Genomic DNA, 16,169 nt, shown 5'->3' with positions numbered 1-16,169 from the left:
GTTGTTCAGTCTTTGTGTGTAGCTTTTCATTGATTCATTTGTATTTCTTTATTTTACTGTGAATTCCTGCAAGAAAATGAATCTCAGGGTTGTATGTGGTGACATATATGTACTTTGATAATAAATTTACTTTGAACTTTAGATGTTTAATAAAAGTGTCTTGTATTGTGCTAATTTGTAAATATGGAGATAGACCTAAACAAGTCCTTTAAAATGATAAACAATTTCCTTCCAAAATGCTTGATGAACTCAGCAAGCCAGGCAGTATCAATGGAGGAGTACGATAAACCTTTTCCGTCAGCAATGTGCTGCTGGGCTCATATTGATGAAGAAAGGATTAAGGCACACAGCCATTGATCATCAGGAAATGCTAAGGCTGCTGGGCTGAATGAAAGCTTCAAGACTAAGACACTTCTGTTGATCAAGCGATATGGGACAAAGGAAAATCAAGAAGCACATTTGTCAACAGAGGACAAGTTTTAGAGGTCCAAGTTAATAGAAAATATTTATAGCCAATGAAGCATGTTAAGCACTGCCACTTTTGTCATGACAGTAGGCAGCTTGTGGGAGCAAAACAAGCTCCAATACAGGTAATATTATTTAGAAAGATAAATATTGATGAGAGCTCCTGGATTTCTTCCACCACAAAATCTTTTTGGCATACTCAAGGACAAAAAGAAGCTTTTTTTCAAATCATCTTAGAGGCAAGTGCACACAGTGAAGCTCTTCCTCAGCACTGCTCTGAAGTGCTAGTCTCGAACATGTGACCTAAAGAAGCAACCTTCTAATTCCAACGAAGTATGTTGGCAGTATTTCAGAGCTGATACTGTCAGTATGATCCCAGCAGAGTCATATAGCATCTACTGCCAGATTCTAAGAGTACATTGCATGGGAGGGGATGAAGATTGTCCTTAAAACTGGAAATGGTGCAGTGGAATTACAACAGTAAACAAGGTAGTCACCCAAATCCTTCTAAAAAGTACTTTATTAATTTGGTCTTTTATTTTTACACCAGGTAACATACTGTAAGAAACGTATGTGGTCGCAATACATTTGGCCTCTTTACAAACTAAACATAAGTGTGGGTGTGTGTTTGTAAGTAACATTAAATGATGACAAAAAATAGTCAAATATTGTCAAATTGCAACCACTGGCCCACCCTGCCCAAACCCAGCCTGCCCTGTGCCCAAGTTTAACTTTACCCTTAGGAAACCTGGTTGCATGCCATAAACACAACCCGAGATCACAAATAGCTTGGCCAATAAAAAAAAAACATGAAATGTTTTAACTTTCCTTCATGAACTTAAGCTCAAGTCTCAGAATACAAAGGCTCTATTATAATTCTATTACTGAACAATTCCTACTGGATCTACTTTATAATGCAAGCTAAGAATTACTTCATTTTAAAAAATGCACAAGTGAAATGAAGGCCACAGACAGCTTTAAAAGATCTTTTTGCACAGTCAAGAATTACATGTTGGAATAAAAATCAATTCTTTCATATTTAAAACTGCATCACTTATTAAAATTATATTATCGAAAACCAGCTAACATCCCAGACACCAGTGTTGCATTTCCTCCATCCAATCAAGATACTGATACCAGGATTCAATCAGACTCCTTTTATTAGCTGCTCAAACTGCACCATCTAATTACTATGACAGGAAATTATTTCACCAATTAGACTGTAATGGTGGTATACACTCAGAAGTAAACTGAAATTTTCAATTTTTAAACAATAGAAAGATTTAGTTAGTATCTGGAATGTTAAAAGTGCTGCCACGTTAGACTTATCATCTGGGATTCTTAAAACCATCAACCAGTCCCAATATTGTGCTTAAACGGGTGAATGTACATTAAACTTAATTTTATTAGTTACACAAGACACAATAAAATGCAATCTTAAAATCTTAAAACCTTAATTACATCCAAGTGAAATCAAAACAAACCCCTCTTCTAAACTCACAAAAGTGAAACATTTAACGTTCGTTTGTAACTAATAAGGAATAAATAGTCAGAAGTCTGCAGAGGAGGACTTGCCTGAGAAACCATGCTGAAATGTTACAAAGCCCAGTATAGGTACTTATAACTTTAGAGACACATTCCAGTATTAGCACTTACAACTTGATAGACACATTTGCACTGGGTAAGAAATGGAATGGAAGTTAACTGCTATGAAGCATCAAAGCATACAGAAGACCATTAAAACATTTATCTATCTGCAGAATTCTTATTTAAAAAAAATGAGCTAAGAGAACACAAGCTGAAAACTGGTAAGACAAACGGTCAAGTAAAAGGCTATTGGGGAGCTTCAATGTTTCAGGCACTGAGCATCACCACAGTTTATGCAGTTTAACCCTAATTACTTATTATTTCAGAATACTGACAATTACATCAGCTGACACTGGCTCTCTGGAACTAGGCTGCTGCAAGCAATATAAAAGTGCTCAACTGGACAAGAAAGTTTAATGAATGGAAGTTGAAATCTGTGAGCAAGTTCTGTTGAAAATAGGAGTGCACCCTTTGAGTTACACAAGTTACAGCAAATAACATAAATCTGTATTATCAACGTGAATGAAAAATCAGCAATGATTCTGGTAACAGTTATTGATCTACTTGTGATAAAGGCTTGTGGATCATATTTATGTGTGTATCTTGACCTTCCTGAGAGAGATAATGGGATGACTATCATAGATGACTTTAGCAATTAGATGTCAAAGGTTCTTTAGACAGTTGAGTGCTGGCCAGAAAGCAGAAATGCAGGGCTCTTCATTGACATCCATAGTGTTATGTGGCCTCAACACCTAACTATCTTCAATTGGTTACACTATTCATTCAGAAAGGCTGCAATATGATACTGAATCCACCAGTCCTAACACTCAAGGTGGGGAAAAGACAGGTTTGGTCAAGGGAACAGAAAAGTCCATTCCATACATGCCTGAATTGGGGTTGAAGATCCAGGGAGTTCATCAAGACGCTAATACCACCCATATCAATGGATGTGTATGAAAACAGGATGGTGGCTTAGAAATGAATTGACCATACATTTGGGTGATTTGGGGAGGGAGACTTTTTTTTTTGAGGAATGGGATTTAGAGAAGAGTTCACCATTAAAAAATACAGAAGAAATTTAAAATCCAGACCAAGAGACAAGCCCTGATTGGAATTAATGGTGCAAACAGTAACTTAATTTGAGACTCAATTTTTCCATGTATAAAGTGAATAAACAACCAGCTAGCCAGTTCTTCCTCATTTAGTCAAGCCAATTAAAATAAAATCACTCCCATCACAATTTTCATGGGGCAAGAAATAATAAAAATAATAAAATTAAGCAGAACTCAGTTACACCTGTAAACAAAGTTATATTCAAGGCACAAAACTTACTGCAGCAAAATTCATATCAGTACATTGAGGGTTACTTACATTTTAAATATATGTTAAATGAATTTGCAGCTTTGTAGCTAATAAAGCCATTTTCAAGCCACCACTTTAACACTTAAAATTCTTACGTAAAGAATGCTAGTTGTGCAAACATTGAGAATCAGGAGCCATCTATGATTTACATGCAACTTACTTGGACAAACCAACTTTCTCACATATAAAAGAACTTTTTTTGTTAACAAGGACACAAGTGGTTTGACATAATGGCCATCTCATTTTGTTAAGCCACTGCTTTATGCTTGTAAAGGAATCAGACTTAATTTCTCACATGCTCTAAACAACTAAAATGCACATCTAGAAATATGGCTTATCATGCCCCACATAACTGAATTATGGTGAGTTTTGCCAGCACTAACAACATTTTGCTAATTCTACAAGCATATGGGTGATAACTTCAAAACAAAGCTTTTTTGTAAAAATAAAATTAATTAAATAGTACAAATTTTGCATTATCAGGGGATAGAAAGACTGAAGTTTGTGATGCATTTATGGTCTTAAGTCTCTGGTAAAAAGCTGTTAAAAGCAGAAAGCTGATTTTAATTGATGCAGTCCTTCCTCTGGGATCCTCCATACCAAGCAGTTCAAGTAACTGTGAAAGAAAACAAAAAATATATATAAAATGCTGAAAAGCAGTCTAGTCCCATAAAGTATTCCACATTTGTCTGCTCATTCTGTGCAAACGTTTTGGCCCAATAAATCAATGGTCGTAGAAATTCCCAGGTTTAAACTCTATGGCTGGCCCCACATGTTGCAAAGTGCTGTTCTGAACAATTGACCAGTAGGAAAAAGCCTAAAATGTTTAATAGCTTATTCCCCCAGGCCAAGTGACTATTGAACCCCCTGCCTCCACCGAGGTGTCGTCATGAATGAAAACAGCATCTGCAGATTTCCTCGTGTTAGCATTATACTGAATACTTTTTGACTTGAGTTGTAAATGCACCAACCTATTATTTGTTAATTTATTTGTGGTAATATTATTTTTGTGTTGTGCGAGAGTTACATGTACTGTATTGTGTTGTGCACCTTGGTCCAGAGGAACAATGTTTCATTTGGCAGTACACATTTATATGATTGAGTGACAGTAAGTTAGAACTTCAATTTATAGCGTAAGCAAGTTATAATGGGAAACATAACATAGTATCAAGTACAGACATCTTCCAGTGTTGTACATCCAAAAGTTGTTACTCTTGATTAGTAAATGTAAAACTAGTATGATTGCTAAGTTATTGCCTGTGTGTCACTGCTCCTGAAATCACAGGATTACTTTTACATGGCTTAAGTAGTTAATTAGTTAACAGCAGGCAATGTGAGCTTTTCACTACAGGGAATCGTTTATTTTCAAACCACTGTTCATGCAAGACCACTAGTAAGAGCACTCACCACTGAAGTGGAAAAAAAAATCCAGAGATTCTAATTTCAAGCCCGTTTTTGCAGGGAGTAAAATTAGATTTTAGTCTGAGATGTTTATAATTTCCACCATCCATTAACATAACAAATATCAAAGTAGCCTCAACCAAATCTATAAAGGAGCATTTGATGGCTTTGGATCTGTACTCACTAGAATTTATAAGAATGTGGTGAGATCTCGTTTAAACCTATCAAATATTGAAAGGCCTGGCTGGAGTGGATATGGAGAGGAGGTTTCCTATTGTGGGGCGAGTCCAGTACCAGAGGACACATCCTCAGAATAGAACAACATCCATTTAGAACAGAGATGAGAAGAAATCTCTTTCGATGAGGGTGCTGAATCTGTAGAGCTTCACCACCTGTAATGTTGTGTCATCAGTAAATTTATAGACGTTTGAGCTGTGCCTAGTCACACAGTCATGACTGTAGAGCGAGTAGAGCAGTAGGCTAAGCACACATCTTTGAAGTGCACCAGGTCAGCGAGGAGACGTTAGTGCCAATCAGAACAGATTGAGATTTCCCAAAGAAAAAGTCCAGTTGCAGTGGGAGGTACTGAGGTCCAGGTTTCAGGGCTTTTTGATTAGAACTGAGGGTATGATTGTTTTGGGGTGTAGTTAATAAACAGCAGGCTGATGCAAGTATTACTGTTGTCCAGGTGATCCAAGGCAGAGTGGAGAGCCAGTGAGATTGCAACCACTACAGACCTATTGTGGCAATAGGCAAATTGCAGCAGGTCCACATCCTTGCTTCGACAGCAGTTGGTTCTAGCCATGACTAAGCTCTGAAAGCATTTCAACACAGTAGATGTGAGTGCCACTGTGTGATAATCACTGAGGCAGCTCACCCTCCTCTTCTAGGGCACTGGTGCCCTTTTGAAGTAGATGGGAATCTCCAACTGCAACAGTGAGAGACTGAAGATGTCCTTGAACACTCCTGCACAGATTTCACAGCACTATCTGGGCCTGATGTCTTGCAAGGGTTCACCTTGAAAAATGTTCTGACGTCAGCCTCCGAGACAAGAGATCACAGGGCAACCGGATGAAACAGAGACTTGAATAGATGTAGTTTCATTCTACCTTCCAAAGGATGCATAAAATGCATTGATCTCATCTGGGAGTGAAGCATCACTGCCATTCATTATGTTATGTAGGAAGTAATGCCTGAAAACCCTGCCAGAGCTGATGTGCATCCTAATCCATCTCTAACCTCAATCAGAACTGTTTCTTTCCTCTTAAGTCAGCCTTCTATAGGTCACACCTGGACTTACTATGTAGTTCTGGATCACCAATCTTAAATGCCACAGATCTGCCCCTCAGCAGACTATGCTTCACCCCACAGCCTTTGATTTGGGGATGCCCGCAAAGGCACAAACTTATCCTTATAGGTTATGATGAAGTTGGTGACAAATGTGGCATATTCAATTAGACTTGAAGATGAATTGTTGAGCATTGTCCAATCCACTGTCTCAAAGTACTCATCTGCCTCCCTTGACCATACCTTCTTGTCCTCACCACCACTGCTGCGGTCTTTAATCTGTTTATACACTGGGAATAGAAGTACAGCCAGGGAACCAGGCTTTCTTAAGTGTGGGCGTGGGATGGCACGGTCAGCATTCATGATGATGGTGTAACAGTGGTCAAGGGTTGGCTCCAAAGGTGATACAATGCTGGCAGCAGCTCAAAGACTTCTTCACACTGGGTACACAGTTTTATGCCTCCTCATTTCTCCACTCTCCAGAGTTGCCTAACATTCAATGTACACTGCTACCAGGATGATGGAGGAAAACTCCCTCAGCAGATAAGATGGGTGAGCAGGAATGGGAGAGAACCACCATCAGGAGTTAATCATAAAGCATACGCCACCTCCCTGCGTGCCTTTGCGGAGAATGATAAAGCCATTGAGCTGCAGGGCTGCATTTGAAATGGCGGGTGTGAGCCATGCTTCTGTGTAGCAAAGTACACAGCAGTCCCCGATGTCCCTCTGGTACAAGATAGAGTGGATGTGGGAAGATGTTTCCTACAGTGGGTGAGTCTAGGACCAGAGGGAAGAACCTCCAAATAGAAGGACGTCCATTTAGAACAGAGATGAAGAGGGATTTCTTTACCCAGAGGTAGTAATCTGTGGAATTCATTGCCATGGACGGCTGTAGAGGCCAAGTCACTGAGCATATATAAAGTGGAGATTAATGGGTTCTTGATTAGTCAGGTTGTCAAAGGTTATGAGGAGGTAGCAGAATGGGATTAAGAGTGATATAAATCAGCCATGATAGAATGGCAGAGCAGACTCAATGGGCTGAATGGACTAATTCTTCTCCTATGTCTTATGGTGTTTTGGTCTTATATAATATTTTACTAACAGTTTAAAGGTTATAGGAATAATTTTCCCATGAAAGGGAGAGAACATTTTGCTCAAGACATTTCTACCATTTTCAATATTCTGCTTTTAATTTCTTTTTTAAAAGCTAACATGAAAATTGACTATACAGGAGGAACTATTGCGAAGTAGTTGCCAAGGCCAAATGTGCAGGGAAGCAGAGCAGTCAAGTTCAATTAATAACTCATCCATCTTTACAGACCAATTTCAACATGCTCATTAATTCCGTACGATAACAGCGAAGGACAGTAATCTGCTCCGTCACTTCCCTGATTGCCATGACCAAGCATTAGAGTGGCTGAACAGGATACTGAAACCAACTAGCTACAGTGCTGGACTAACTCCATGGCTGTGGACACACTTTTGGGACTCTGCAATTCATGTTCTGTATGTCATTTGTACTTTTTTAAGAACTGTTTGCACAATTTGCTCCTTTTTTTGCACATTGGGTGTTTGATGGTCTGTGCCATGTGGGTTTTTTTAAAATGGGTTCTATTGCGTTTCTGTTTTGTGGCTGCCTGCAAGACAAATCTCAAGATTTTATATGGTATGCATACTTCGATAATAAATATACTTTATTGCTTCTTTGAAACCTTATGCAAAGACAAGTAAGCAGAGCAGACAGGCTCAAGATGCTCACCTTCATCTTCACTTCTTAGAAGAGGCCACAATCCTTCAGGTTGTTCTTGATGATGACATCAGTGACTGCATCAAATACAAACTGCACGTTCTTTGTGTCGGTGGCACATGTGAAGTGTGTGTAGATTTCCTTGGTGTCCTTCCGCTTATTAAGGTCTTCAAATTTGGTCTGAATGTAGCCAGCAGCTGCATCATACTCATTTGCTCCTGCAAACAAAGGGAACAATTTAGTGAGTCACATGCATACCTGCAAGGGTCAAGACAGACTCTTAGATGCTTACTCCAATCCCCTAGGTACCACAAGCACAATCCGGACAACCATTACTTATGCTTCATTCAATGCTTGATTTACCGGCTACTGGATCACATGCATCTGAAATTTTCAAAACAGGGCAAATAATTAATAAAATTGCTTGATATGGAATGGCTCCTAACCTGATCTCAAGAAGAAAGTATTTCCATCTTTCTGTTTTTTTAATTACATTTCTTTCTGTATTGCCTTTCACATGGTCTGGAACCTCAGGAGGAACACAGGAACATTCTCTGTCTTCTTGCTCCAATCCGAGGTTAGTGATGTGAGTGAAGCTATGATTTGAGTTCTGTAAGACGTGGTATACTTGGATTTTCAGAAGGCCTTTGACAAGGTGCCACATATGAGGCTGCTTAGCAAGTTAAGAGCCCATGGAATTACAGGGAAGTTAGCAGCTTGGGAGGAGCATTGGCTTATCAACAGAAAACAGAGAGTGGAAATAAAGGGATCCTATTCTGGCTGGCTCCTGGTTACCAGGGCAGTTCCACAGAAGTTGGTGTTGGAACTGCTGATTTTTACGCTATATGTCAATGATTTGGACTACAATGGATTTGTGGCAAAATTTGCAGATGATACAAAGATAGGTGGAGGAGCAGATAACGTTGAGGAAACAGAGAGCCGGCAGAGAGACTAAGATAGTTTTGGGGAATGGGCAAAGAAGTGGCAAATGAAATACAATGTTGTAAAGTGTATGGTCATGCACTTTGGTGAAAGAAATAAATGGGCAGACTCTTATTTGGATGGGGAGAGAATTCAAAATTCAGAGATGCAATGGGAATTGTGCAGGATACCCTAAAAGTTAACCTCCAGGTTGAGTGGGTGGTGCAGAAGGCAAATGCAATGTTGGCATTCATTTCTCGAGGTGTAGAATATAAGAGCAGGGATGTGATGTTGAGGCTCTATGAGGCACCTGTGAGACCACACTTGGAGTATTGTGCGCAGTTTTGGGCTCCTTATTTTAGAAAGGATATACTGACATTGGAGAGGGTTCAGAGAAGATTCACGAGAATGATTCCAGGAATGAAAGGGTTACCGTATGAGGAACATTTGTCAGCTCTTGGGACGTATTCCCTGGAGTTCAGGAAAATGGGGGGGGGGGGGGGGGGGGTCTCATAGAAACATTACAAATGTTAAAAGGCCTGAACAAATTAGATATGGTGAAGTTATTTCCCATGGTAGTGGAGTCTAGGAAAAGAGGGCATGACTTCAGGATAGAAGGACGTCCATTTAGAACAGAGATGCGGAGAAATTACTTTAGTCAGAGGGTGGTAAATTTGTGGAATTTGTTGCCACAAGTGGCTGTGGAGGCCAAGTCATTGGGTGTATTTAAAGCAGAGATAGGTAAGTTCTTGTTTAGCCAAGGCATCAAAGGGTATGGGGAGAAGGCAAAGGGAGTGGGGATGTCTGGAAGAATTAGATCAGCCCATGATTGAATTGAGAAGCAGACTCGATGGGCCAAATGGCCTACTTTTGCTCCTATATCTTATGGTCTTATGAGTAAGATCTATCTTAGTTAGCTATGAGACCATCAGGAGGAAATAGCTAGGTCTTAATGAAGTCTTCTGCATTCAGATGTGAGATGTCAAAATATTAGGAAAAGCCAATGCTGCTTCTTTGTTAACAAAAGGGCAAGCCATAACTACAGGCTACATCAATGGTACAAAAATTATTGGACAAACCCTTATGGGATAGGATTAATGTGAATGGATGAATGGAAGAGCAGGAAAGGACAGGGACAGTCAGTATGGTTGAGGGACATCATGCATCACAGATCTGATTGCATTTTTGATAAATGAAGAATGAAGACAACCGGCCATTAGATAGTATCTATACGGACTTTAGTAAGGCTTTTCACAAGGTCCCACGTGGTAGGATGGTCAAGAGGCGAAAGGACATGGGATTCAAGGCGAGCAGGCTAACTGGATCAAAAGTTGGTTTGGTGAAGAGAGGCAAAGAGTAACAATGGAAGGATGTTGTTCTGTTTGCAATCTGTGACCAGTGATGGACTGTAGGGATTGATGCTGGGACCTTTGTTGTTTGTGATGGATATCAATGACTTGGATACAAACATAGGAGGTATGACCAATAACTCAAAGGTTGATAGTGAGGTCGGTCATCCAAGACAACAGTAAGATGTAGATCAGATGGAAAGACAGACAGAATCCTGACAAATATAAGATGATGGATTTTGAGTAATAAGGTGTAGAACATCATAGAACATCAAACCAGAGCATGAAAATAGGTCTTTACACCCAACTGGTCTACACTGACCAAGATGCTCCATCCAAACCAGTCCCATTCCCCAGCATTTGGCCCATAACCTTGTAAACCCTTCTAATCCATGGGTTGTGCCCAACACTCTCTTAAAAGTTGTTACTGTACGTGCCTGATTCACATAGATACCATGCTTTGTGTGAAAATTAGGTTCCCCCTCAAATTCCTTTTAAATCCTTCCCTTCTCACCTTTAAGCCGTGCCCTTTAGTTTGTGATAACTCAACTCTGGGGGGCGAAAGTTAGAACGCATACACCCTATCCATGCTGTCATGACATACACAGTAAATGGTAGGGCAATTAGGAACGTTTGGTTTCAAGTCCACAGTTCCTCAAATGAGGCAACAAAGTTGCATAGGGTGGTGAAAGCAGCAAATGGCATAATTGCCTTCTCAGGTTGAGGCATAGAATATGAACCTTGCTATCTTCTGCTCCAACTTTACAAAACTCTAGATAGGCCACACTCAGAATAATGTTCATTTCTGTTTACTGCACTGTAAGAAGGATGTGGCAATGCTGAAGACTGCAGAGAGGTTTCACCAGGATGTCATCTGACTGGAGCACTTCAACATTATTAAGAGTTTGAGGCGATTTAGTAGGTCAAAGAAATGGTGATGCTCAAGGTGGCAGTATTCATCATTAAGCACCACCACCATCCAGGATGTGCCCTCTTCTTTTGGGAGGAGGCTGAAGTCCCACCCTCAATAATTCAGGAACAGCTTCAGATTTCTGAACAGTTCATGATTGCATAAACGCTACCTCATTATTCCTGTCTTGCACTATTGATTTTGTGATTTATAGTAATTTTATTTATTTGCACTGCTGCTGCAAAACAACACATTTCATATTTGATGATTAACCTGTTTCTGATGCAACTGATGTAAATAAAATTATAGCAGGAATAATAGGTCAGACAAAATCTTTTTCCCATTATATGGGTATCAAAACCAAGAAAGCTATCAGAAAATGTGGTGGAATCAGATAAGATCATAACATTTAAGAGACATTTATACAGGCATTAAAATAGGCAAGGCATAGAAGAATGCCTATCTAATGTGGGAAATGGAATTAGTGCAGATGGGCATTAAAGTTGGCATGGATATGTTTATAGTAAGTATTAATTATAGAACATTTTTCATAGAGATGATGGAGTTCAAAATGCTAAAAGTACAAACATGAAAAGAAATGATCAATAGTTAGTGTAAAAACAAGGTAAACAAAAAGATTTTCAGCTGGCATTTAAAAGTGTGGACAAAGTCTGCATCCATTATAGCTTTATGCGTTGAATTCCACGGTTTAGGTGTGCAGTTTAGAAAAGTTGACCTGCGAATTATTTTTGGGGGGAGATTGTTTTAATTTAAAAGACCAGTGGAAAAAGAGCTGAGAGCTGGAGCAGAATTATAAAATGAAAGCAATTCTGTGATGTACTCTGATGCTCCCAGACCATTGAGAGCTTTAAAAACAAGAGAACTTAAAAATCAATTCTAAAAGACCCAGGAAGCCAATGCAGAACAGCCAGGATGGGAGTGATATGTTCCCCCATTCTGATTTTGGTTAAAAGTCTAGCAGCTGCATTCTGAATGAGTTGAAATATCTGTTGAGTTAAAGGACCCATATCTTTGTTGTACAGCTGTAGCATTTAAGGTCCTTCATGTGTGATATATAGCATCCTTTAGCTCTATCTATCCTGTGGTTCATTAATCTTCAGACTGAACATATTGTAGCAGCTCAGCAGAATCTGCAGCTGAAGCAGTAGCAGTAAATTAGCCAACACGGAGCCGCAACTCAGCACACTGACATTGCTCCCATTAGATGAATGCAGTGAGCTGCCAGCTGACAGCTATTGTGCTATCTCGTGTTTTGGCCACTGAAGCCTGTGCCAGTTTTATTAAAGCAACACCAAAAACTCACTGTCCTCTGCAGCTATTCTTCAGGTTCAGAGAAAGTCACTATAAAATTACAGATGTCCTCCTCCTGTACCCAAACTCTTTCAAATAAAGCTCATATTATTTCTCAGCAGGGCAGACAATATCTGTACAGGAAAATGGACAGTAGACATTTTGAGTTAAGATTTTCATCTGGACTGAGTTGACCAGCATAAAAAGGTGTTGGGGGGTAGGGGGTTAGAGTAACAGCTGTCAGGGGAAGAAAACATCTTCAAAGCTGACATACTTAAAAGAGACCTTGCATTGGAGTAGCCAAGTGGGGACACAGGAGGCTGCAGATGCTGGAATCTGGAACAACAGTCACAGGTACTATTGCTGCAGTAATCAGTCAGCTTTTCCGTCCACCTTCTTTTTAGGTATTGGCTTTTTTATTTTCTCCACTATCTTTCTTCAGTGGAAATAAAGGGTCTTGACCAGAAACAATGACTGTTCATAGATGCTGCAGTTCCTCCAGTGTTTTGTGTGTTGCTCTACTTGGAGACTATGTTTACCTGGTCAGCTGCATAATCTCCTGCTGCACCACCAGAATCCTACAATTCTTCTCATTTCAGCCAGCATTTTACAGCCAATCTATTGCCCAAAATGGTGAAATGTGACCATTCATACGTTGAGTATTTGCTACTCTTTTTTAAAGTTTAGCTTTGTCACATGTACATTGAAACATACAGTGAAATGTGTAGTTGGTGTCAAATCAAATCAACATTAATTGTGTTGGGAAGCCCCACCACCAGCACCAACATAGCATGCCCACAACTCACTAACTCTAACCATACATCTTTGGAATCTCAGAAGAAACCAGGATACCTGGAGGAAATCCAGGTGGTGATGGGGAGAATGTACAAACATCTTACAGACACTGATGGGAATTCCCCAGTCTTACAGCTGGTGTATACTACCACGCTGCATATCAAAGATTCAAATAACATTAAATGAGCTAAGAAACCATTTTGCCCATATGGACTGCACTGGCTCACGGAAAGAGTCCCACAATGAACCCTCTCCTAAACCTACTAATGCTCCCATTTCATACTGAACTTCCTTCTGAAAGTTATATTTGAATTGACTATTGCCAAATTTTCAAACAACAAATTCCACAGCAAAGGGCTGCACATACAAAAATACCAAAACCACTAGTTTGAAAGGAGCCTTGAGAGTGCCATCCAGTGTTAGTTTTCATTCAGAAGTATTTAAATGAGCAGAAACACCACAGATGAACATTGCTAAGCAAGGATTGATCTCTGAACCTGACCAATTAATACAAGCCAGTGTCAAATAGAAGAAAGCAGGTAATTAGAAAGGAACTGCAAGATGACTGGAGTACAAGAGCAGATGAGACCTCTGGAATATCAGGAATAATTTGTCCTTTCTCCCAAGAACTCCCTTGTTACTGAGATAGTGCAATGAAGAATCACTAGACATGCTCCTGGGACGGCAGGCTTATCAGGTAAGGAGTGATGGAGGAAGCGAGCCCTGCAGTCTTTCCAGCTCAGAAAAATGTACGGTGACTCCACTGAACAATTCATAAATTCTGAGTGGGCTCAACAGGATAGATGAAGAAAGTTTCCTCTGAGGAGTCTAGAGACTGGGGTCAAAACAAGGAGTAAGCCATTTAGGAAGAACACTTGGAGAAACTTCTCCAGAGGATAATGAATCTCTGCCTAAGCTGACGGAGGCTGTCTTTATTCTATGTAGAGCTTCAGCACGGAATAGGCCCTTCTGGCACTTTGAGCTGAAACGCTCAGGGACCCCCAACAACCCCACTTTAACCCCAATCTATCACAATGACCAATTAACCTATCCAGCAAGTCTTTGGACTGTGGGAGGATAACGCAGAGAAAACACATGCATTCCATGAGAACGTTCAGACTCCTTTCAGAGGACGCTGGGGTTGAACTCCACCTCTCTGAGCTGTAATAGCGTTGCATTAACCGCTATGCTACCGTTACACCCAATTATTGACTGCATTTAAAATAAGAGAGCAACAGCTTTCCATTCAATAAAGGGGAAAAAAAAGGGCTATTGGGATAGGGCAGGAAAATGGTGCTGAGGTAAAAGATGCACCGCAATCTTGTTGAACGGTGGACTGGCCTGACTAACTCCTGTAGTAACACCATTTCCTTTTCACTGAACAGTAGTAAACATTACAGTAAGTAACATAATCCAAATGAGACAGACAAAGCTAAAGTATTACCTTTATCCACTGTGCATTTCCACACAGAAGCTTATAGCTATATACAGATCAACTGAACAACGTGAACATTAAGCAATTATTACAACAGTGCACTGTATATTGTAGTAATACTGGAGGCTTTCCAGAGAAGTTATATGCCATATGACAATGATACTGCTAGTAACTTGCCGCTCTCTTCATAATACAAACTGGTTATGTTACACTCAGCTAATAGCAATTGCATTGTGCAAAAGTGAACCAACCACCCTTTGATCTCCCCGTAATTTTTAATAATGCACATCTTATAGTAGCTGAGTAATGTTGTCCATTATTTATGAATACAGAGAAACAATTTGACAATCGCAGCTGTCGGGACAAAGGACTCTAATGCAATTCACTGAGATTAAGAATATATTTATGATACAATTCATACAATATAACCACATTTATTTAGGTATTTATTTTTATATAAAAAATGTACACATGAAAATGTTCTGAGAGAAAAATTGAGACACACAAGGATTATAAAGCATCTGTTGGTGGTATCAACTATAGATATTGTGTCCCAACTGGCTAGATACATAGGCCAGGGCAGTACGATATGGAGAACAAGCTGTTGCCCATGTAGCAGGCTCCCCTCTCCATGCAGCAAATTGAAAGGAATGGCAGGACTGATACAGTTTTGCACCAGTGGCGTCACAGAAGATGCCAGTCAGCGTTGAACTCAATGTAAGACTGCCCTAGGGGGTCGAGAAATTAGAGTCATAGTTATGCATTAATGCAAGTCCAACCTGTGCGTGGTGACCAAGAAATCTTCCCCATTAACTCCCATTCACTTGTGTTTGGCCCATAAACCTTTTCTATCTAAATTAGTGAAGGTGCCAAGTATCAAAAAAAGGTGGGAGGTTGGAGGGAGGACTGCAGATTTGGAAATCAAAACAAATAAATAATGAAATAATGGAAAGTGATGCAGTTGTCTGGCATGCCAGGCAGAATCTGGGGAATGAGAAACAGAGAATGTTTAATTAAGGGTGACAACCTTTAATTGCAACAGAGCAAGTCCTTGCAATGACTAGGTTCGGTACGATAGCAAGAGTTTGTAGAAGGTAAAGCTCTGATCAAGTTCTGGGGGTTGTTAGGTGAGATACACTCCAGAGGTGTGCTGCAGGGAGACCAGGAGAAACAATGGTTACAAATAAAGACTTGAATTCAATTGCTGATCACAGAGAAATTCTGATGTCACTTTGGGAAAGGAGCAGGAGATAAAGTGAGCCTTGTGATTCCAACCCCCACCCTCCACTCCTGCGTGCACCCCATCCTCTGAATAGCTTGTGTGCCATGGAACTCTGATTAGATCTATGGAGACCAGGAAGAAGAGTGTAAAGGAATATCAAGGGTTGAAAGTTGAATGAGATCAACCTCAAATGCTGATTGCATACTGAACAAATTTAGGGCATCTGTCTGAGAAAGAAGTCACTTTGTGATTTAAAATTGGCCTCTGAGGTTTGAACAATACTGACCGTAGCTCACAAATTATACTTGTCATTATCAGACTTCAGTATTTCAGAACTTTCTGCATTTCCTACAATAAGCTCTGAACTGTATCAGATC

The 16,169-nt window shown here is 39.9% G+C and overlaps 1 protein-coding gene across 1 annotated transcript in view; it reads right to left on the bottom strand.

Moving 5' to 3' along the window:
* Positions 1-967: 967 nt before the first annotated feature.
* The window catches only part of LOC132378087 (guanine nucleotide-binding protein G(i) subunit alpha-2), a 312,596-nt gene continuing 297,394 nt past the window's right edge, over positions 968-16,169 (bottom strand). The window contains exons 8-9 of the mRNA XM_059944831.1: positions 7,862-8,067; positions 968-4,030 (exon numbers count right to left, since the gene is read on the bottom strand). Coding sequence (XP_059800814.1) covers positions 7,877-8,067 — 191 coding nt within the window. The 3' untranslated portion in view covers positions 968-4,030; positions 7,862-7,876. The remainder of the gene's footprint in view (positions 4,031-7,861; positions 8,068-16,169) is intronic.

This window comes from Hypanus sabinus, chromosome 19, assembly GCF_030144855.1.
Source record: "Hypanus sabinus isolate sHypSab1 chromosome 19, sHypSab1.hap1, whole genome shotgun sequence".
NCBI classification, from domain to species: domain Eukaryota; kingdom Metazoa; phylum Chordata; class Chondrichthyes; order Myliobatiformes; family Dasyatidae; genus Hypanus; species Hypanus sabinus.
This window is presented reverse-complemented; position numbering and strand designations above follow the sequence as displayed.